This window comes from Prinia subflava, chromosome 13 (genome assembly GCF_021018805.1).
Source record: "Prinia subflava isolate CZ2003 ecotype Zambia chromosome 13, Cam_Psub_1.2, whole genome shotgun sequence".
Lineage (NCBI taxonomy): Eukaryota > Metazoa > Chordata > Aves > Passeriformes > Cisticolidae > Prinia > Prinia subflava.
In genome coordinates this window covers 12,524,254-12,546,199 of record NC_086259.1, presented here as the reverse complement: position 1 = coordinate 12,546,199, position 21,946 = coordinate 12,524,254, and the positions used below count along the sequence as shown (strand labels likewise).

At 41.4% G+C, this 21,946-nt stretch overlaps 1 protein-coding gene across 3 annotated transcripts in view; it reads right to left on the bottom strand.

Annotated features, from left to right (window-relative positions):
• Window positions 1-21,946, bottom strand: part of SMPD3 (sphingomyelin phosphodiesterase 3) — a 104,154-nt gene that overhangs the window by 12,117 nt on the left and 70,091 nt on the right. For all 3 annotated transcript variants that reach the window (XM_063410856.1, XM_063410857.1, XM_063410858.1), the window contains exons 3-4: window positions 10,037-10,112; window positions 3,490-3,645 (exon numbers count right to left, since the gene is read on the bottom strand). In XM_063410856.1, the coding sequence (XP_063266926.1) occupies window positions 3,490-3,645; window positions 10,037-10,112 (232 nt within the window). The remainder of the gene's footprint in view (window positions 1-3,489; window positions 3,646-10,036; window positions 10,113-21,946) is intronic.

Genomic DNA, 21,946 nt, shown 5'->3' with positions numbered 1-21,946 from the left:
GACAGGCAATTGATAATTTGTTTGGGATGTTATCTACAGCATTAAAGCCATTCTAAACATAATCAGCATGACCTATCAAACTTTAAATTAAATTCTTCCTAGTTGCTACTGTGCTCCTTGCATTGAAAGCATACAGCACATCAAGCTCCTAGGATCACTTGGTAAGATATCCCACAAAACTGCACATACCAGCATTTCAGACCCTGAGCAAACCAGCAAGATCCTGTTCTGTGTGTGCTGCTTATCAGCACAGTCCCCACAGCCAGGAAACAAACTGGGACTGGAAAGTGCCAGTGGCAGCAATTCCACTGATACACAGCAAAGAAACTGCAAATAGCTCCTGAAAACTTCCTCACAGCACTTACACCTTCTACAAGGCTAGAACATCTTAGCAACACTTGAAGACTCTCTCTTGGGAGATTATTCACCTGAGTTTGGAACTGCTGCTGCTGCTGTTGTGTATTTGTCACTGTCTATGCCAAGAGCATGCATGAAAATGGGAAATAAAGTCCAAAACAAAACTGAACTATGAATTGTGTCTCTTTACAGAGCCCAGCTCACACACCAAGGATCACATCAAATCTCCTCGTGTAAAACACTGCTCTTGCCAAGGAAGAAGCTGCTGATCTCTCTCTGAACAAAAAGGTGGAGTGAAGCAGTGCTGTGCTCACAGCTGTTGGCTCATTTGCCATTTTGTTATTCAGAGTCTTTAGTACAGCTGGCTGACAGTTCATCTGTCTCATTACATCTTTCCAGCTAGCTCTCAGTCTTGAGAACATCTTCAGAACTGCAAGGAGATTGAAAAAGTAATTTTCAGGGAATCCTGGAGTTGTGGCAGATGATTGAGATGATTGGACCCTCCCTAAGTTCTGCCATATGGGCAACACAGAGAATTGCTCTTTCTGTCTGAGCAGCCCATTGGCTTGTTCGATGTTTATAGAAAAGTAGAAGATGAAATCTTTGCCATTTTTCATTTTTCCAAGTTTTCCTTGTTGTGCCATATGTCTACAGAATCTCCAAAACCACGATAGATTAAAAAAGATTAATTTACAACTGTGGGGCTGACCGTGACAAGTCATAGCTGATGGCACAAAACTTTGCCCATCTGACTGGAAGGCTTTTTTTTCTTATTCTAAAATGTTTAAAAACATAATAGACATTTACACAAATCAGTCCAAAGCAGCATGACAGTAAGTAACTTTCTGATAACATTCCCACTAAATGTGAATTCCCTGTATAAATGTTGCCATAATGTTCTGTAAAGCTGGAGGAGAACACTGAGTTGCAGAAAATTTGTCATAAGCATAAGGTCACTCATGGACCTAAAGATCTTTGAAAACTGTACTGTCAATATAACTAAGAATAGAAGCTTGGTATTCATTGAAACATTAATTAGCTGTTGTATCAGTCTGTGGAGTGGGAAAGGACACAGAAAATCACAAAGAAAATTACAGGAAGCTGATTATTGCTTTAAAAAACCCTTAAGATACTCAATTAATCTATAATGCTAACAAATGTTCCCAAAACAATGAGTAATGTAAAAAGAGAGGAGAGAACTTTAAAACATTGCATTAATCTTGCTTAGTACATATGGAAAGAAAGCAATCTGAAAATGAAAAAAATTAAATAGCCAGCTTAATTCCAGTTTCCAGGCTAGATGCATTTTAAAGGGGAGGGTCATGTAAATAAGTGTTAGAGATAGCAAAGATAAAATTAATTTTTATAACCCATTTTTCAATCCTCTTTAGCAGTAGTTACAATGCTTACAACTATTATTTGCAAAAGCAAATTGTTATTTTTACTTTTTCATTAAAAAGACAGCTCAGAATTGCATTAATTATGCTCTGTGCTTCTTGTGCAAGATCTTGGGTAGAGTTCCAACCCTTCCCAGGTGGAGAGTCCTGACCATATGTTCTGCCTGACAGCTTCAGTCCCATCTCCCTCTCGTCGTGCTGCAGAGCCCATTCACTCTCCATTTGTGACCTGCCTGGGCAATCTCCCATTCAGTCTGCAGCAGCTTGTTTATTTCCTTGATGGACACCTTTGCCTGCAGGCCACTCCATCCAGCCAACATTAGTGCAAGTGAAATGGTCAAATCACAGCAGATGTTTTTCTATTTGTGTCCCCAGCTCCTGCCTCCCTTGGCCTCACTGCTGCAGCCTCCTCAGCCTGTGTGGCAGCTGAAGAGCTGTTATCGACCATTCCCTTCCTGTATTCCCTCAAAAACTCACTACCACTGCTGTGTTATTCTTCACCTCAGATGTGTTTGTCTGACTACAGCATTGTGTGGCCACTGCCACCTCCTGCTCCCCTCCACCAGGCAGAGCAGGGCCAGCACTCTGGACCATTCTGAGTTCACTTTGGAGCTAAATTGTGATGGATTTACCCTTTGTACATACGAGCTAGAAAAGAGTGAGAGAAGGGCGGGGGTTTGGGCTGGTGGTCTTTTCTACCAAACTTTGCTAAAATTCATTTCAATTGTGTGATACAAGCAATGAGATTAGAGGTAACAGTTTGGGGGTTTTTAGATCAGACAATGCTTTTTGTTAAAATTGCTTCTGGTACAGTTGTTGCTCTCGATCTCATTTACCTGAGACTTCTTATAATGATTATAAATCCACAGTGTGCTGTTGCCAAATCCACCTTTCATGCACAAACCCTGCTCTGAGTTGCTGACTCCGCTTTGGATGCCGCAGCCTGAGCTCCCCTGGGCAGTGTCCCTGTGGTGAGCCCTCCCTGTGCCCCTGCTCTCTGTGGCAGCTCCAGCCCAGCAGGAGCTCTGCTGGGGGCCTGAGCTGGACAGGGCAGGGAGGCACAGGGGACACAGACACAACGCTCTGCACCCCACCTTGGCAATTTACTGTTACACAGCACAATGTTCACGTTTGGAAAAAGCTTCCATCTCTGTGAACTCACCACCCGTTAATTATGGTTTTGTGGAGTTCTTTTTTTAGTATCCTCAGCATCTAATTAAAAGAAAAAACCAAATTTCTTAAAATAAAAGCCCCAAAAGTACCTAGCATTAGTTAATTTTTTCCAAGACCCATTCAGCAATGTTGAATTTTCTTTGCAGCATTAGTCTCCTGTGTCTATATACATGTACTACCAAATTATTTTTAACTGCGTGAATTTACTACTTTTTTTACATGTCTCTCATCATTGGATAGTAAATGTCTACCTAATTCAAACAAAGCTAAACCATTGGATCTGTCCTCATTATTGCTACCACAAGTCACAAATTATTGCTTTTTGTGCCTTAAACCCCATCATGCTCAATAATTCCTCAGAGCTCATGGGATGCGCCAGGGAGAGTAGCTCACACAAACCTCATACCTATTTTAGAAGTGTCTGCAGCAATTAAGTTTTTCCTAGCAAAAGCCATTCATAATTTAGTATATAGTCATATACTGCTATAACCCACAGGGATCAAGAACATTGCTATTCCTTTTCAGGACTGTTAGGCACCAGGAAAAGGCAAACTTGTCTTACCAGAGGAGCAGTTATCAAAGTTGAGATCTCCACAGAGCACATCAAAAGCCACCAGCTCCTCTGGATTGGCTGTACTGGAGGAGGAGGTAGATTTTCTGAATTCAGACAGCCAATCTTGAAGCATATCCAGCTGCTCACATCGAACAGTAGTGTCTCCTGCAGCAAACAAACAACCAAAACAAGCAGTAAGGCCTCCTGGTAGAATGTTACTCAGCCATGTACGAGTTGCTGAGCTATTGGCAGACATCCTGAGAAAAGGCTGCAAAATAAGAAATGGTGTGGCCAGAAGTGCACCCACAGTGCTGAGTTAGGAACTCCATTAGGAACCACAATTTTGATGGTTTTAAGTGTCTCCTGGAACCAGGCATGTCTGAAACAATGAGAAGACAAGTTCCTTGTGCTGCAGACAACCACCCAAACCAGTGGTGTTTCTTGTCACAGGAGAATCTGATGCACTACATTTATAATCAGGAACTCAGAGTTAAAATCCTACTTCAGACAGAACTAGACACTATGTTCTGGGGTAAATCACTTGATCTTGCTTTGCTTTCTAGTTTTTCAAAAGGAAAAGTTTCGCTTTCAAGTGTAAGTGGTAAATATACATCAATGGTACATTCAGCTTACTTATACTGTAGTAGTCCATCTGAGGAAAGGTTCTATTCATGGTCAAGAGGAGAATGCCTAAACTGGAAGTAATTTTTCATATTTTTAAAGGTACTGCTTTAGGTGGGCAGAAATTCAGAAATAAAGAACCAGATTCTTTTCACCAGTTTCAGGGAGTTACACCAGGATTTGCCCTGTTCTGCATGCAAGGGCTGGGATTGATTGGTTGCCAAATGGAACCCTCTGACACACAAACCAGCTCTTTAATTACACCAACTAACCACACTTAACTTGGAGCACATTAGATGACATGAAGTCTAATAAAAATGATTACTGTCTCTCTCTTACAATGATTACAGCAAATCATTTGGATGTGGACAGAGGAGCAGAAATATAGAAACAATTCTTTACCATATTGTCTTCCTTTTGTTTCGTTTTCACTGTCCCTAGAGTTAACAGCTATAATTTTGCTTGTTTCAGACTTTTTAAGATGTATGAAGTCAGAACAACATTATTTTTCTTCAAGTAAAAGATTTGTTTTCCAATGCCAGAATCAGAAGGAGAAGCAGCAAGCCCAAAATTACTTAGTCTGAATTTTACTTTGACATAATTTACTACTTGTAAAAGCTGTTTAGTTATGTATGTCCAGAGCTGCTTTCAGAGGCCACTGTGGAGATGGTGAATATTTAAGCCTGCATCCTCACAGTTTATTAATCACTCATCTCAACTGCAGCTGTCAGCAGGACTCTTTAGAGACTCTTAAAGAATGAGTTCTGCAGCATTAGCACTGTCCCTGCATTAGCACACAGGCTCCAGCCACGAGGGCTTCACCTTCCTACCTCTATTACCCCGTGAAAGGTTGGAATTTCAACATCATCTCAGGGCAGGGGTGAGCTGGAAGGTGTTAATGCTTAAATATAAACAGAATCAGAAATGTTCAACCAAGGATTGTTTGATATGATACTAATTAAAAGAAATATTGAAAAGACCATGACTAGGGAAAGAGGGTTTTAAGTAGGTTCTGACATTGACTCATCTCTTCAGGTTGGTAATTCCAACAGCAAAAAATCTGATCTTCTGTTTGTGTTACTCCTAACAAACCTTTGCCAGCTGGGCTGTAACATAAAAGCAGATGTGCTTGCCAGATGTATTCCTAACCTACAGTTTCCAGTTACTTGTAGCTCAGGTTGCCATTGTTCCCTGCTCACACAGCTTGACACAAGGTACTCCTGGGAAAGCCCCTGCTCTGACAGCACAGGAGAGCCCCTCAGTGAAGATGGAGCTGAACAAAAGCATGGGAAATAGGCCACGTGGAATAAATAGAGCCCGGAGCAGGTGACACTCACTACAAAAGGGGTGCGTGACTAACAGATCCATCCTGCCCAGCTAAGGATAGGGGCACAATCCCACATTCATGGAAGGGATGAGCCTGTGGAAGGGACCTCTGCAGATCCTCCAGTCCAACCCCTCTGCCCAAGCAGGGAGCACCTACAGCAGGTTGTTCAGGAGCATGTCCAGTCAGGTTTTGAAAATCTTTATATGGAGACTCCATAACCTCTGAGTAGCCTGTTCTGGTGCTTTGTCATCCTTGCAATAAAAAGCATTTTCCTGTGTTTAAATGGCATTTCAGCTTGTGCCCAGTGCCTCTTGTCCCTTTACTGGACCCCAGTGAGGAGAGGCTGCCTCCACGTTCCTTGCACGCTCCCATCAGGTATTTCCACTTGGACAAGAGTTTTCTCCTCCTGAAGCTGTCCCAGCTTTCGCATTCCTGGTGAAGCTCATTCAGATTCATGGTCTGTCCTCCATTTGCAGCATCTGAATCTTCCTCTCCTGTCTCCTCTCCTTAGACTGTACATTTCCTGACCTGCCATTGCTTCCTCATAACTTTTAAGCACAGTGCTTGTTGACAAGAATGCAGTAAAATATCATTCCCCACGAAGTCCCAATTACATAAATTGCTTCATTTTCTAAGATGCACTTTTACATTCCTGAATGGCCAAGGATTTTTTACTCATTTTCTGTGAATTATCCATCTGGCATGGCTTCACCAAATGAGAAGTAAAATAACAGGGCCATCAGCATGGCAGTAACATGGGCATAAAACTCAAGCAGCAACCTGTTCCAGATCAGACTGAAAAATACAGCAAACTCACTTAACTGAAACAAAAAAACGTAAAATTCTCCAACAGAAAAATCTTGAGAAAAACAAGAGACACACAGGCAAAATGATGTGTGTGATAAGATGCATTGTTCTTACTAGAAGAGCATTGACTGCATAGTGATATTCATCTCTCTCTGAGGATGCTGAGCCTTTGTAACAGCCCTGTACAGCTTTTAACCTCAGGGCTCGACAGGTAAACCGGAGCTTCGGAGCTCTGGGAACAAGACTTTCATCTGTCTTTAGCAAAGTGCGGACTTGTGACAGCCCAGCATCGCTGGCTGTCCCCACTAGAGGTCAGAGAAGTAATTGCTCTTCGGGGCACCACCACAGGTTTACAGAGTCAGCGACATCTCCAGGACACAAGATGGTATCTCTCTAATGAATCTCTCTAATTAATGACTTGATTGTAATTGTTTTCTGAGATTAGTCTTATCCAGCTCACTACAGCTCTCAGCAGGTACTGCAGGTATCCACATGCAAAAGTTTCTGCTCAGACCCGAGTGTCAGCAGCTCCCACTGATCAATAGCTTTGGAGATGGAGATAAGTGAACTCAGCAGACACCCAAGCAGAGGAGGAGCCAGAGTTGCATCCAGCACACTCAGGGGAACAGACAGTTCAGTAAATACTAACAGAAGAGAACCAGTTAGTTACTCCCTACAAAGGTTCCACTTCTTAAACATTCAGATAGAATCAGTGATCTGACTGCCACCAGGGATTAGCCAAAGAATACAGATTTGTGCTAATTGCTCTGCACTCTTTTCTTCAGTAAGTGGCCTGGAAAAATGCACATAATTGTGTCGTGACGGGATCCTGCAGTCAGCATTTCTGAATTCTCTGAAAGCTCCTTTCAGCTTCAAATTTTGTAGAAGGATGAAAGGGTAATATGGGAAACTTCAGCCAGCATAAATAAATATTTCACCTTTGTTTGTTGTAGAATAATCATACTTGCCCTTTCCATTCACTTGGAAAACACTTGAGTGAAACCCTGGCTTCAGTTAGAGTTCAGGCAAGTATTGTACACTGACTGTTCTGTTCTGAAAGACATTGGAAGGAGCACTAAGGTTGTAGGACAAAGCAGATGCAGGCCTAGTTACAGGAAATTAAAAGATCCAGTGGAGGCAGTGCAGTATGGGATATATTGGCAGGAAACCTGGGGAAGAAGAGCCAAAAAACCCGTGAAAGTGTAGGATGTAAAGCCTAATCACAAGGAAAAATTGTTTCCAAGTCACAAACCAAAGGCTTCAGTTCAGCTGTGAGACAGGCTGTATCACACCTGGCTGTGTGCAGACCCCTGCACTTGTAACACTTACTGCAGGGTAGACTGAGGAAATAAATTAACCAAATTAAGAACAAACCGCCTAAAAACCCAAAGGAACAAAGTCCCCTTTTATTCTGCTGGGTTCCTTTTCAGCTAGGTCAGGTCCCAGCCAAGTACAGCCCAGCCCATGACAGCCGGGGCAGCAGAGCTGAGAGGAGGGGAAGGACAGGCTGCCCTGCTGTGGATACACAGGCTCTGCTACTTCAGGGACATCCGTGGAATCACTGCCTCAGGATGCTCAGCACTGCAGCTACTCCTGGTTGCACCACCTCACTTCCAAACACTGAGAGAGCTCTCAGTGCTGAGCTCTGCCTCAGCTCTGTGCAGGTTTGGGAGCCTGAAGCTGGGGCTAGAGGAGTGTGGGCTCCAGCAGCTGGGCTCCAATGGCTGTGTGCACACTACAGGCAGAACAGGGATGTGAGCAGGTTATGAGGTAGCATCCAGCAGGATACAACACTTGAACTGGGCTGGAGTAGCCTGAGGCTTACCCTGTGCTCATGGCTTGGTGGGGTGTCTGAGAGCCGTGACTCAACGGGACTCAGGGTGTGGGTGGATTCAAGGCAGCAAAACCCATCCAGAACATTAATCACTGACTAATCAACAGACATAAAAGAACCATGTAAAATTAACAGCCCCGTGGAAAATAATTACATCAAATCTCATAAAGGATTCCTTCATTTGTCACTGAAATGCAACTATTTCCACAGTGGAAATAAAGAGCTTCTTTGTAGCAGCAACCAGTACCAGGCAGAGACCTGAGAGGAAAAGCTACATCTAATTCTAGAGTTTCCTGAAAAGTTGAGAGTCAGGTCTAAACAAATAGTAATTGCTCAGAACAGAGTTGAGCCCGCACATATCTTGAGAAAAGCAGTGGTAGCTGGTCCCTGATCATAAGCAGTTGGATAATTTAACTTTATACTTAAGTGAGTATCAGAACTGTCAAGTGTAAGTTTATGTATCTTAGAAGGGAAACGAGGTTGCACTCAGCCACGTGTGACAAGATGATTTAAAAGGCTGACCTTTTAAACACTGCTTGTTTTTAGAGATGCACATCTTTACATTGTTAAACTGGGGTTTTGGATAATCTGTTTAATGCATAAATGTTATGAACCAAATGAAGCACATCAGAAAGCACAGCTGTGCTGAACTTACAAACTTTAGTTTTCCATTTTACTACATAAACAAATATGATATATCTAAGGACAGACTCTGAAATCATTATCTGCTCTGTTTGAATGTAGTTTGAACCAGATAAGCCTAAAAAAAAAAAATCAGGAAAATAAAAGGTTGTGTTTCACCCTTGAACAAACTTCAGGTTGACTTTGAACATAGAACATTACTTCCCCTTTCTTCTTCCCTCTCCCCTCTTCCTCTTTAATATTTTAGGGATTTCACAATGTGGTTATCAAGGACTAACTGAGAATACATGCCTAGGTAGTAAAAACTAACAGGACTGAAAACTAGAAATAAAACCCAAAAAACTAAACTAAACTGGAACAGCAATAAATCTCAGCAATCTCACAGTACATTACCATAAGTTAAAAATAGAAAGGCAGAGGAGGATGTTACATTGTTAAAAAGCAGCTGAAAAATTCATTAATCTTTTTGAGACCCATCCAGTGTCTGTAATGGACTTGAGGGACTGGCAGTTTTGTTCCCAGGTCCGTGTGTGGCTGGGGCAGGGATGGAGCAGCAGAGCCCAGCACACGGGTTGGCAGCTCTGGCACCCACGTGCAGCCCTGGCTTGCCTTGGCCCCAGCACGTGGGCTGTCTGCAGCCTCTCTGGCAGGGCTGTCCTGCTTCCAGGAGCACAGGAATCACAGTCCTGCTGAATGAATGAAGGGTATCCAACCCTCTGGCTAAATAAAATGCTGGTCGTACTCAAAGCAAAGGTCTATAGATTTGGCTTTTGTAACTACACCTACTCTAAGTACACAACTGCTTTTAAACATATCACCAAGAGAATTTTCCAGTGAGTATATTAACTTGCTAGTCATTTATGGATGAAATGTGCAAGTCAAAAGCCACAGAACTTTGGCTTTTTCCACCAGAAATCAGCAGCTAGAATTACTGTCCCAACATGTATCTTCTGATTATCCCCCGGTTATGTACAAAGAAATTTTGTTTATATGCTGATACTCACAGTATGGGCTGTTGAATGCTGTTGAGTAACAATGATAGTTATTTATTTCTAAAATAACAGTATTTGGTTAGGAGGGAGCAAAGAGAAGTTCCCAAGGGGTTGTTTTTGTGTGTGCCCTATAATAATTACTCTGAGACTGAATATCTGAAGGGTTGGGGATACTCATCTGCCCTTCTTTGCATCACATACTGCAAAGTCAGAAACACAGGAGGGGAAACACTATCACTCAAACATATATATATATATAGTATGTTGTGCACAAAAATACCTCCACAGGCCTGGAAATAGTGACAAACAAAGACATGGATCTTAGGACAGTACCTGCAATAGCTTGCAAGTGAGTGCAGGAAATGTATCCCACAATTCTTTGGTCCTGAGGTGTACTTCCCACTTGCACCTGGAAGGGAAGAAATGAAAAGGTGATTAATGGAAGAGCTCATACAACTCTGCTTCCAAGCCCATCTGTGCTGCCTTTTTTACCATTCTTTCCAGCCAACTCCATTTTAAAACCAGAAAAATCCACCAGAGACACACACTGAGGCTTACTGGTCTTACTGGGGCTTGTGGCCAGCACACCAACCCTTTGTACATTACCGTGTTCAGTCTTTTGATTTTGATCTGCAGCACGTAATAAATGTTATTTTCTCCTGTTCTTCGCAGCCCCACTGGCTCCCTGTCCCAGCTCTCATTTCCATGTATGATTCAGGCCCAGCACTCAAGTGCCTTATAAAAGTGGTATTACAGCAGCCTAATTCTTGCTACCTGTGTATGACTAGAATGTAAAAGGAAAAACTCCAAGGGTGTCCAGGGAAAAGGATGAAATATGAAGTGAATATTGGGTTTGATCATGTTTTCTCCATTCCACAGTAAGTTCTGGATTTTGATGGATTTTTTACATTCTTGTGCAAAGGTTTTGGGGCCCTTGGTGGGCCTCAGCAGTGTTTGCATCCTTCAGCTCACAGCAGCAGCCCCCATGCTTGTCAAGCAGACAAAAACCATTATGTGGAATCCTGTTCTTACACACAGAAGAGGAAGGGCTTCCAGGGAAGCTGGACTGTAGTGTAATTCCTCGTCTATATCTTAAGCTACAATCCTTTAAAAATGTACTTGCAGCTAGACACACAAGCAAATTAAAATCAAGTTCTGGTTAAGTTTTCACCTCTACTGAGAATTATGACAGTTCAGGACTTAGCTGCAAAACAAAATTCCCAATGATAAGTGGATAAGTTTTGGATTGTGGCAAGAAACTTGTTTGAGAATATGGTTTTCTTTTTGACAGTTCATGTGGCAACACTGCATGAATAAAAGAAAATGCCCACAGAGGAAAGTTGTACCCAGGGCTCAGAAAACACCACCACAAATGACTCTACTTTACAAAGCTAGGCTCAAATTTTATCTGACACCTCTAAATAACAAGCAGAGCTCCATTTCATATGGACACAGTTTTGTCAGCTTGGTTGGTTTTCTTGTTTTTCAGCTATTCAAGCACCATCTGATTCATTTTATAACTGAAAAGGCAGCTTTCCAGTAAGTGAATTTAGAAGTCATTTGTACTTAACAATGAGGATTAACTTTGAGGGTTTGTGCCAGCCAGGGGAGCAGGTAATAAACAACTGGCATTTTTCTGTCCTCAGCTGTTTCAGTCCTTTTTTAGACAGTTTTACAAATGGATATTGATGGTGTTCTCATTGCTAACCTGCTCCAGGGAGGCAGAGGGAGACAAGGCAAACACAGGCAGTCACTGGTGCATCCTCCCCCAGAGGAGGAGACTCTCCTGCGCTCACAGGACTGCAGCAGCCCCAGCTGGGTGGGTCAGGGCTGCTGCAGCAGCTGCACTGCACAGAGCTCTCCCTCCTCCCTCAGGCTGCCTCAACATCTCAGTGTCACTGCTGAATCATGAGGAGCTTCCTCTCCAACCCTTTTATACAATGTATACCATTCCAGTAGAAAAGTGGAAAACACTTGATTTCCTCTACTCTCTAGGACAGGCATGTGAATGAACCATATTTTCCAAACTTAGTAATTCAAAATCAGGGTTTCTCTGCAGTGCTATAAAAAACCCCTAAGCTATAAAAAGTCTCCACTTGTTTGCAAATGTGCAGTGTTTCCTGCAGCAGAGGACAAGTCTGGATGTTACACACCTTTCAACATCCTCCACCATAACCACTCTGGAAGGAAAATACTGCACAAAAACAGTTCTGCCCTATAGCAGGGCAGTGCCCCTTATAACCCCTTATTGACTAAAGCAGATGGAATCATTCCAGTGCTTCTACTCAAAAGCATAAAAGATTTCAGTGTAAAAGCTGAACATCCAAACATAAATTATAGCCCAACTGAGAAAAAGAATCAGCTCAAACTGGCTTTAGAATTTCCTGTGCAGCCTTGATTTCCTGAATTTCCTGACAAGGCCTTGTACTCCTCAACCAACTTGTGCATAGGATCATCCTAATTTCCATTAGTCATGAATAAATGTGTATTGTTCAGTGTGCCTGTGTGCACAGATCTGTGCTGAAATGGACTTGAGAGCTTTTTCTCTCAAAAATTGTGAGCAATGGCCCAGGATGGAGCCTGGCTGTGCTGTATGGAGGGGGCTGAGCACAGCAAATGCCCACAGGGGTGGTGCCCCGGGGCTCTGCTGGAACACACAGTCCCACTGGGAAAGGAGAGAGGCTTGCAGAAACACTCTGCTAATTAAAAAAAAAATAAAGCTCAAAAACAAGAGCTGAAGTCATTAACATAATTAGAATTTCCTTGGAAAATTCCATCATGGAAGTGCATCCAAAGCAGCTCGTCTCCCAATTCCACATTTCTTCCAGCTTTTTTTGACTTTTAGGGGTTTGTAAGTTCTTTTGAGAGGCAGTAGTGATGGGAACCACTAAATTGAGGATATTTGGTGTATAATCATAATGGAGACAAATATTTGTGACAACTACTAGGAGAGTAAATAAATACCTTTACATCCTCCTAGTCAGTCCCCAGCTACAGTAGAGGCACACCTGTATTAAATACAGTCTGAAGTAAAACAGTAAGAAAAATCTGTTTATCCAGCCTAATTTGGTACTTCACAGATGGACAAGGACTGTGGGTTGTGCAGACAGAAAACCTACTTGACCTCTGAAATACTACAAGCCCTATAATTCTACATCAAAGCTTTCTTTAGTGTGGCCAAGTGCTGTAGCTATTTCAGGCTGTTGCATTTTCCAGGCTGTTTTGGGTGGTGGTGATGGGGCAGCGACGTGGCAGGAGGACAAGGCTGAGCCTCCAGCTCAGGGTCCAACGTGGACATTGGCAGGAAGGCTCTGCTTCCACCACACCAAGGCAGCGCTGCACAAATGTAATTTTAGCTGCTTAGCACAGAAGAAGCAGTCACAGTTACAAAGAAAATATATGTGAACAAATAAGCCAGAGTGGCTCTGTCACCATAAGCCTGACCTAAGCTCACCTCAGCTGCTCTACTTTAGTACCTGTGTGTCAATAACACATTTATTGAATCATCCCTCTGCAGGGACCTGCTTCAGGCACTGCTTCCTAAAAACCATCATACCATCTTGGTTGTGCCATGAACCATTCCTCTTTGTGCATGGAAATGTACAGGAAAATAATATCTAAATATAAAGTCTCAGTGGTTTAAAATATTTATTTTCAAATTATCACTGGAGGAAAAAGGTATGTGATAACCTCTAGTGTTACCTAGGGGTAAAATTAAAACTGACAGAACCTATTTGTGATTTAATGAAGTGTCCAGTTATATAATTTTCACATTAAAAAATTAGCATTTTTCACAATTATGCTGAAATATGCAAGATGTATTCCATTTCTCTCTAGATTTGCAATAATCAAATTAGTCAAACATTGAGAAGCTGAGTGGATTCAGATCCCTAATACACCACTGACCATTACATTTTGTTTGCCCTTGGGAGGGGAGCATAAAAAGCTCATTACAGATGGGAAAGAGACTTTTTCCCTGAAGGGGGAAATCCTACTGAGGGTGTGTTTGGAATCCAAAATACCAATTTCTGCTGCTGCACATTTATATTTGTCTCCTACCTGTAAATGAAATAAATAAGTGCAAAACTGACCGATCTGAATTTTTGTTTTCTGCGTACTGGCTGTGTCAAGCACACAAAAGTACTTGACATCAAGTCCTTTTTATAAAAGATTTCATCTCAATGCCACAGCACATCAGTACAATCTGTTGGAGACACCACTCTGGGACTGTGCTGTGCTAGGCAAGGCTGGGGACATTCCTGGAATTGTTTTGGAGAAGCTTGTCCTACATGACTGAGGAGTGGTCTGTCCTCCCCTGAGACTGGTATCAGGCAATAAATGGCTCAGGAAAGAAATCAAGCAACAAGGTTATGGCAGAAAGATTCTTGTTGACAGAAAAACAACCCTAATGAGTAGCAAGAACTGAAATTTTAGAGCTACAGCAAGGGAAAATAACTTAAATTTAATCACACTGCTTGCTATCATGGGAATTTCCTGGGATAATGGAAAATCTTGCACATCTCATGTTTCCCATATGCTAGCATAGTAAGTATACAAAGCTGCAAACTTGACAAACACCTTGTCTCTTAAGAATTTATATTTACACACAGCTGTTCCAGCAGTGCAAAACAATTCTATCACATCTGGACATGAAGAAAAGCATCAACAGATACTCAAACAAGACCCATGAGAATGCTGCTTCAGTACTAGGGTATTTCTTTAACACCTTGAAAAAGATCTTCAGACAGGTCATTGCTGTGCTAGTAAATCATAAAAGGTTTGAAGGAAATGCTCTACAATAATTAAAAGTTTGAATTGTGCATGAGAAATCTCACTTGATTAAAGAACCAATCTAGAATCTCAAATACTGGTCAACAATATGTACACAAAACTAAAACATTTGTTATGAGGAGAACTTAATCTTTAGTGACATTTTCTAGAAGCTTCACATTGCCAGGAGGGAGCCATTAAAAATATCCAAAATAAGATAGTTTCTTAAACGTGTATCCTTCAAAACAAAGGAGATATTTACATACAAGTCCAAGCATATGCCATTCCTCTCCCTTCAGGGGAAGCAAATCCTAGTGTGCAAACCAGATGAGAGCTAAAATTTTGGCATACTCATGGAGACAGTTCTTCACAAAGTCTGTCACTCCAAAGTCTCCATGTAGTCAATAAAGCCAGAGCTGGGAAAGGTAAATAACCTGCCTGTAACACTGAAACTCCTTCAGGAAAATTGGGATCTCCACAGTTAACTCCATCTTCAGCCAGTACAGTTTAATCACCTCTTTGGCTGTAAATGAGCAAAACCATCCATTTCAGTCACTTAGGTGACCATGGAGGTGTCAATTTTGCCTCAGAAATAAATGTGAACCATGGGACCACTCCCTGCATTGCTCTCCTGAAGAGGATAAGTCACCAAAGTACAGAGCTCTACAGGAAATGAATTCACAGTCATGACAGGAACCACACTAATGATGGTCATATTGTGAAAAAAACTAACCAGGCTGAAAGCAACTCTGCATGCTCAGGGGGAAAAACCCCTCTCTCCCTAAAAACAGAAGTATGAACATGGCATTTGTAAAGAACATCATCTGCACATGGGCCTTGAGTAACTCTTTGTGTTGAAAATAAAACACCTCAGACAGAGAGTAAGTGCAGGGCACAGAAATAGAATTTACAGTCGATGTAACAGTGACTTACTCCCACAGAAATATTCATCTTACCACACGTAGCCAATATTGTTTGAGTTCAAGGGAAGCTCCCTCAAAAAGAGCCCGAGATTCAGCTGAATTACTGTGGATAAGGCCAGGGTACCTGCACAGGGAGTGCTGCTTCCACACACGCTGCAGGGCTGGGGCTCTGAGCTGTGCTGGTGCCAGGCTCTGTGCCTGCCCATTTCCCCTGCACTGGGAATGTCATTATGTAATCCAAGTCAATTATAACGAGTTAACAGCGAGGAAGGGAAAAGAAAGAAATGGAACATACAATTTGTTTTCTTTCCAGTACAACATTTCTGTAATCTTCCAGATTGTATCAACCGCTCCTGGACTTTTTTCCCATTCCAACAAATTTCCAACACAAGCAGGAGAGTGGGCATTAAGAACCTAACTGGAACAGCCAAACTGTCCCAGTCCTCATTCCTGTTACTGTTAACAGAAGATGCCAAAGAGAACTTGCAGCTACTCCCATTCCCACTTCAAACATCACTGTCCCACAGAGATGACTGGGATTAGTCATAACTCCTAAGAAAGATGTATTTTTGGTTAGCTCAGACATGGTGCAAAAAAGTCTATCTTATTTTCAGTCTTTCAACAGCTCTGCCTTTTGCATTCAGAAATATGTAGCAGCTTCTAAAGAGGATACATTAGTTAAATCCCTACTTCATTATTATTAGCATGCTATTTAAGTATATTAAAGAAACTTAAAATGTTACAGAAATCAGCTCAAAACATTAAGGTGCTCTGTGATTCTTTCTAGCTACATTTGCACTTGATTATTTCAGAATCTTATTTTTTTCCATGTGCCACATGCAACAATTACTGTTCCATGAACTCAGAGAATTTGTTATTTGGCAAAGCTTCATTAAGCTTATATGTGAGGGAAAGTGGCTGCAAATTGGTGCCACAAATGAAGGGCTCTTCCTCTTCTGAAGAGGATAAAGCCCACAACGCACATTTTCTCAAATCTGTATTTCATTCTGCACAACAGTTTTTATTTATCCCCATTAATGAGGGGGAAAAGGACCATGATTATATTATATAAAGGACATTAATTATATCAAAGTGAAGGAACATGGTACAGTGCCATGGTAGAGTCCTTTTGTTCTTTTTTTAAAAAACTCTCAGTTTATTGGACTCCATCCAATTCCTGCATTAACATTTTACAGCAGAAACTCAGCATGTGGAAAATGTTTACGTTACCCTTCTGCCTTAAATAGCACAGCATTAGAGTCATCCAAACAAATTCATAGGCAGCACTAGACATTTCTTTTACGCATCTCGGGAAAACTGTAGGTACTGGACCACTGATAAGGACAAGAAAATCTGACCACTGAAAACTGCAGGTTTTCTTTTGCTGGGGTCAGAAAGCAGCTATTCCCCTTCTCTGTGCACTCCTGAGGCCCAAACCCTTCCCCTCACCCCAGGGTGGGACTGCAGCAGGTCCCCTTCACCCCCAGGCACTGCACACACGAGCTGGCTTGGGACAGCAAAGGCACCTGAAATCACCCAGCAAAATGCATCTGCACCAGAAATATCAAAGAGGAGAATCACAGAGGGTAATTCAGGGAACCCTCATTTTCTTACACAAAGCAGGCTTCTTGAGAGGATGAAACAGTAAAAATTGTGCTTCAAAACAGTTTTGCAATCAGAGCTGCTGCTCCTTCTACCATCTGTTACCACCATATCAGTTCTTTGGAAAACAAGTTCAGCTTTGCACACAAAGCAAAGGTTGCTAGGTTTCCTTTAAGCAATGAATAATAACATGTTCTCTGCACAATTACTGTACTCCTCGAGAACAGCCTTCATTTTCAGAGAATTTGAAAAGTAAATCTGTTAATAACCTTAGGAATTAATATTAATTAAACACAAGTTCTCCCAGAAATTTAGCAAAACCCACAAGACATTCTTTTTCCTTTTGATTTTGAAGAATACTATTAACTGTTCAAACTGCCCACGTCAGACTGTAGTTTTTGCAATATGTTCACATACTGTGTTTTAACTTAAAATTCTTATTTTTGCAAAAATAGACTCTCTTGGCAGATGCCAGAACCCAGAATACTTTCCTAGCAGGAACAGTAGGAAGAACAGCCTTCTACACACCATACTTCTGTATCTCCCAGTCCCATTGGGAGGAAGAAGCCTCCAAAACCTCTCTCTCAGTCAAGAGCCATTTTGAGAATGCTGCCTCTTTCTCTCACCTCCCTACTCTGACTGTGCATCTACATCTCTTGGATAGCTTAGATTTACATTACCTTACATTACAACTAATAATTTTATCACAAGAGAGGCAAAATTTGTCATCAAAAGTGAGTTTTTATGAAGTTGTTACACGTGGAAACATATGGGCAAACTCACCAGGTCAAGTTAAGGATGCTTTCCATTTTTGTAGCAGTACTGTCCAAATCTTACCCAGCATCCCTGACACTGGCACAGCATCACTAAGGCTCCACACAAGATCCTCAGTCAAAAGAGGGATTTTGGCATTTTGAAGCCTTCTAATAAATTACAGACAGGTGATGCATCACACGATTTCTGCTCAGCACTCATTGACACCTTTTAAACTTTATTGGATAAAGCCGATTGGTAAAATCAACATCCAGTTTCTGAAAAGGATGTGTATTTTACAACTCCCTTTAAATCCATAAAACTAGGGTGCATTAACACTATGTGTGTGTCAAACCTGCAGCTGCAGAGGAGCTGAGAGCACTGCAGTCTGCCCCACGTTCCAGACAGAGCTGCCCAAGGCAGCTTTTCAGTGCCAGTCACCAGCACAGGGCTGTGCCTTGCCCCTTCCCACCTCCATCTGCAGCTGAGCAGCAGCAGAGACAATGGGAGTTATAAAACCTACAAAGTGACTCAAGGGCTCTTCTCTTTGGTGTTTTAAATTAGTGTGAAATGCCACACTAGAACAGAGACATGGCAGAGCCTCCCAAGGGCCCAGACTGTCAAAGTATGAAAATGGATCAGCTGATTTATGTATTTGCTAACTTCTCCTCTGAGTCTTTAGTGGCAACTAGGAACAATGGTTTAACACTTCAGACATGAAACTGTCACTTGGATGTGACATTTTCCCCCTTCATAAATTCTATTTTTTTCTGTGACCGTCTTTTTCTTGCATCCCAATGAGACCCTCAGTTTGGAGACAAAAACACTGGTAGAGTTTGAAGAGTTCCAAGTGCCAAATGCAAATTAGTCCCCCAGCTCTGCAGAAAATGGGCTTCACTCAATTGCTCCTCACAACTACGTCATCCTCGTGTCTTCATCCTGACCTGGAAAGCATCAGCCTCTGCAGATGGGAAAACCAGTCTGATCTCTCTCAGGGAAACACCAGCAGTGGCACCTTTTGTGGCAGACCTCCTTGGGAGGAGAACAGAGGCAGACTTCCTCTGCATGGTCTCCAGACAGCTGTTAGGTAGCATGAAACTGTGCTAAAAGCCTCTGTAATTTACTTCCAACTTGGATCCTTGTTTGTGACACCCTAGGTGTTAAGCCACAATCAAATCACTTTACCTTCCTGTACTTTAGTTTCTCCTTCTATTAAGCAGATATTGACCTTTCTTCATTATGCACTCTGAGACATAGGAATGAAGAGCAGTAGGTAAGAGCTGATTGTTATTACAGCTACTAATAATAATCCTTGAGCTCTGTAAGTCTCTCAGGTAAAATAATTTTGTATGACTAAGCAAATCTCTCAAATCCTTCCAAATCTCTACCTGAACTTTACAATCTAGATAGTGAAGACAGGGCAGGGAAGACAAGGGTAATGGAAAATCATTTCTTACTCACTGGAAACTGAATATTCTTATTCAATGGAAAATCAGTTCTTATTCAGAACCCATTCTAAAATGAAAAAATGTGCAAAACACTTTTACCAGGGCAGTAGGGATCTGTTTTGTGTCAGAGTCCCCCAAAGCAGTTTTGTCATTTTCAAATTATTTCAACTTTCTTTAAATATTTAGTTCTGAGTCCTTTGATTTATCTCCCTAACAGTTCTATTTGTAGTAAGGAGACAATCATACTTATTAAACAACAATCAGATTCTTTCTCTAAACTTTCTTCTGAATTTAGATGTCGGGTGTTTCTTAAGGTTCAGAATAATTGGAATAAAAGCTTCTTCCTCCCCATGAGTGGAAACATTAACTGGCTTTACCCATATTTTCAAAACATAGGAGCCCTCTCCCCTCAATTGCTTTGCAAACTTTTGGTTTTTAACCAACACAGAGAGCAACTGCTCCTTTACTCAGAGATGGAAGCTGTGCAAGGGGAACAGTCTTCACAAGTATCCTTCCAAAACAAAACTCAATTGATGCCTTTCTGATACCTCAGCAATGGGAACACTGCATTCACAGGAGGCAGCATAGGACAGAGGCTCACCTCCATGCCCTACAGAGTGGGAAGCAATTAGGACACTCTTGCTCTGCAAGGCTCTTACTTTCTTTAAAACCAGAGCAACTCGAATGTAGGACTGGCTGGTATTGTAGACATTCAAAACTCTCTAAGGGCAGGTAAAATCTCACCTGGAAGCAGGGGGAGAAGCTGTGCACTGGGATGGCAGAGTGCTGGCCAGAACAACACCTCCCACCCAGAGCTCTGACACCTCTGCCAGCTCCTGCTGCAACAGCTCGAGCCTTCTCAAGCTACTGCTCTGACTCTCACTGACTTCAAAAACAAACCAGGTTTTTACTTACTGTATGCAGATTTTATCTCTGGAGTCCACACCCATCCAGTTGCTGACTAAGCACCACATCAAGAAAAACAACCTCTAAACCTACTTTATTTCAAAGACAAAATTAAATAATTATTCCTACTCTATGCTGGTGCTGCCATCAAAAAATTACCTATGTACAACTGGTCATTTAATGTACAATTAAGAAAGAAAGTAAATTCATTTTAAGATAGACTTAACTCAGAATTATGAAAAATATTTTAGGTATGAAGAAAAGTATATCAGAATGACACAGACTGGAGGAAAAACAGTCTTATGGCTGGGCAGAATTCTGTTATATTCAAAAGAATGGAGCCATCTTTGGAACTTCATAATAATTGGCCTCTATTCCCTGCTCAACTGTAACATTATTTAACAACTTGGATCCATAATTAAGTTCATCATCCCAGTGGAATCTTGAAAAGAGGCTTAATTTTCTGCAAGAGAAATGGAGACACTGCAGCCTGCCTAGCAGGGTGGCAAATCAATGACTCAGCAATGGGCAGTTAAAAACAGATTGGTTTTAATCTCTTAATCCCCAATATATGCATATGTTCAAGGGTAGTCTTTGTGACCCCAGAAATATTTATCCTGCACAAGACCTGCACATTTTTTGCTTGCAGCAATTTGTGATGGAAAAATAAATTATTGCTGTTTATAAACACATAAGAGTGCAGCATAGGGAGCTTAGACCCAGTTTTTGGAAACCTGCATTCAGATAGGGATTGGCTTTTGTTTATGTCAATGTACATGAAATACTGAGCTATTATCAGAACCAAAAATCTAATAATTGGGATTTTTTTTTTATAAGTCACAGTACCAAAAGTTTTGGCTTTGGTTAAAAACTACAAACAAAGTACAAAGCCTCCCACTGATCCTTATTTACAATCCATATTCTTATTGGCTGTTAACGGCTTTTGTTGAGGACCTGTGACTAGAAAGTACAATATAATTTGAGCATCTGATGTACTTTGTCAGTATTAGAAGTTCAGGATTTAGCCAGTGAAACCCATTCCAAACAGTGACTAAATCACAAAACCTGAAATTCAGTGTTCTGGACATTTTCAGATCTTTCTAGGTTTGGGTCTACAGACTTGGATGTCTGGCAAAAAGTTCTGATTCTTGATTAGAAAAGTCCACTTTCGAAAGAGCAAATTAGAAAAGTCCACTTTCGAAAGAGCACAGCCAGGTACTCCCAAGAACTAAGCATGAACAGCCACTGGGTCTTGGAAAAGCAAATCATTTCATGCTTTCATTTCTGCTTTTCATGATTTACAGACATACAACCCCAGGCTTCCTGTTCTCTCTACCATTAGTTAATTTAAGTAAACTGTGATAATAAAGCAAAAAACTCTGCACTCCCCAGTGTCCCAGGCATGTTTGTCTTGTTTATTCTTCTTCATATCTCTCCTTACTAATTCTTTTGCAAGCAAGAGAGTGGAGCAGCCATACATTTCACTGTAATTCTTTCAGTTTTATTATACTGACATTTAGACTTTTGATTGTCTTGATTGCCAGACAAACACACAATGAGCACAAGCTGGTTTCCAACAGTAATGCCCATTGTACTGTACTCATGTCATGAAGCTCAGAATTTATGCATTTTATTACAGAGATTTCTGTAAAGAAAGAAACTAAAATATAATGAAAACCATTTCAGATTTTGAGTCTTGAAACTATACCTCCAAAAATCCCTCATTATTTCAGACACATCCATCATTTTAACACAGTATTCAGGCTACAGATCCCATAAAGATTATATCTATAACCCATTAGGTTATATCAGGAAATCTAAATCTGAATATTGCCTCTGCT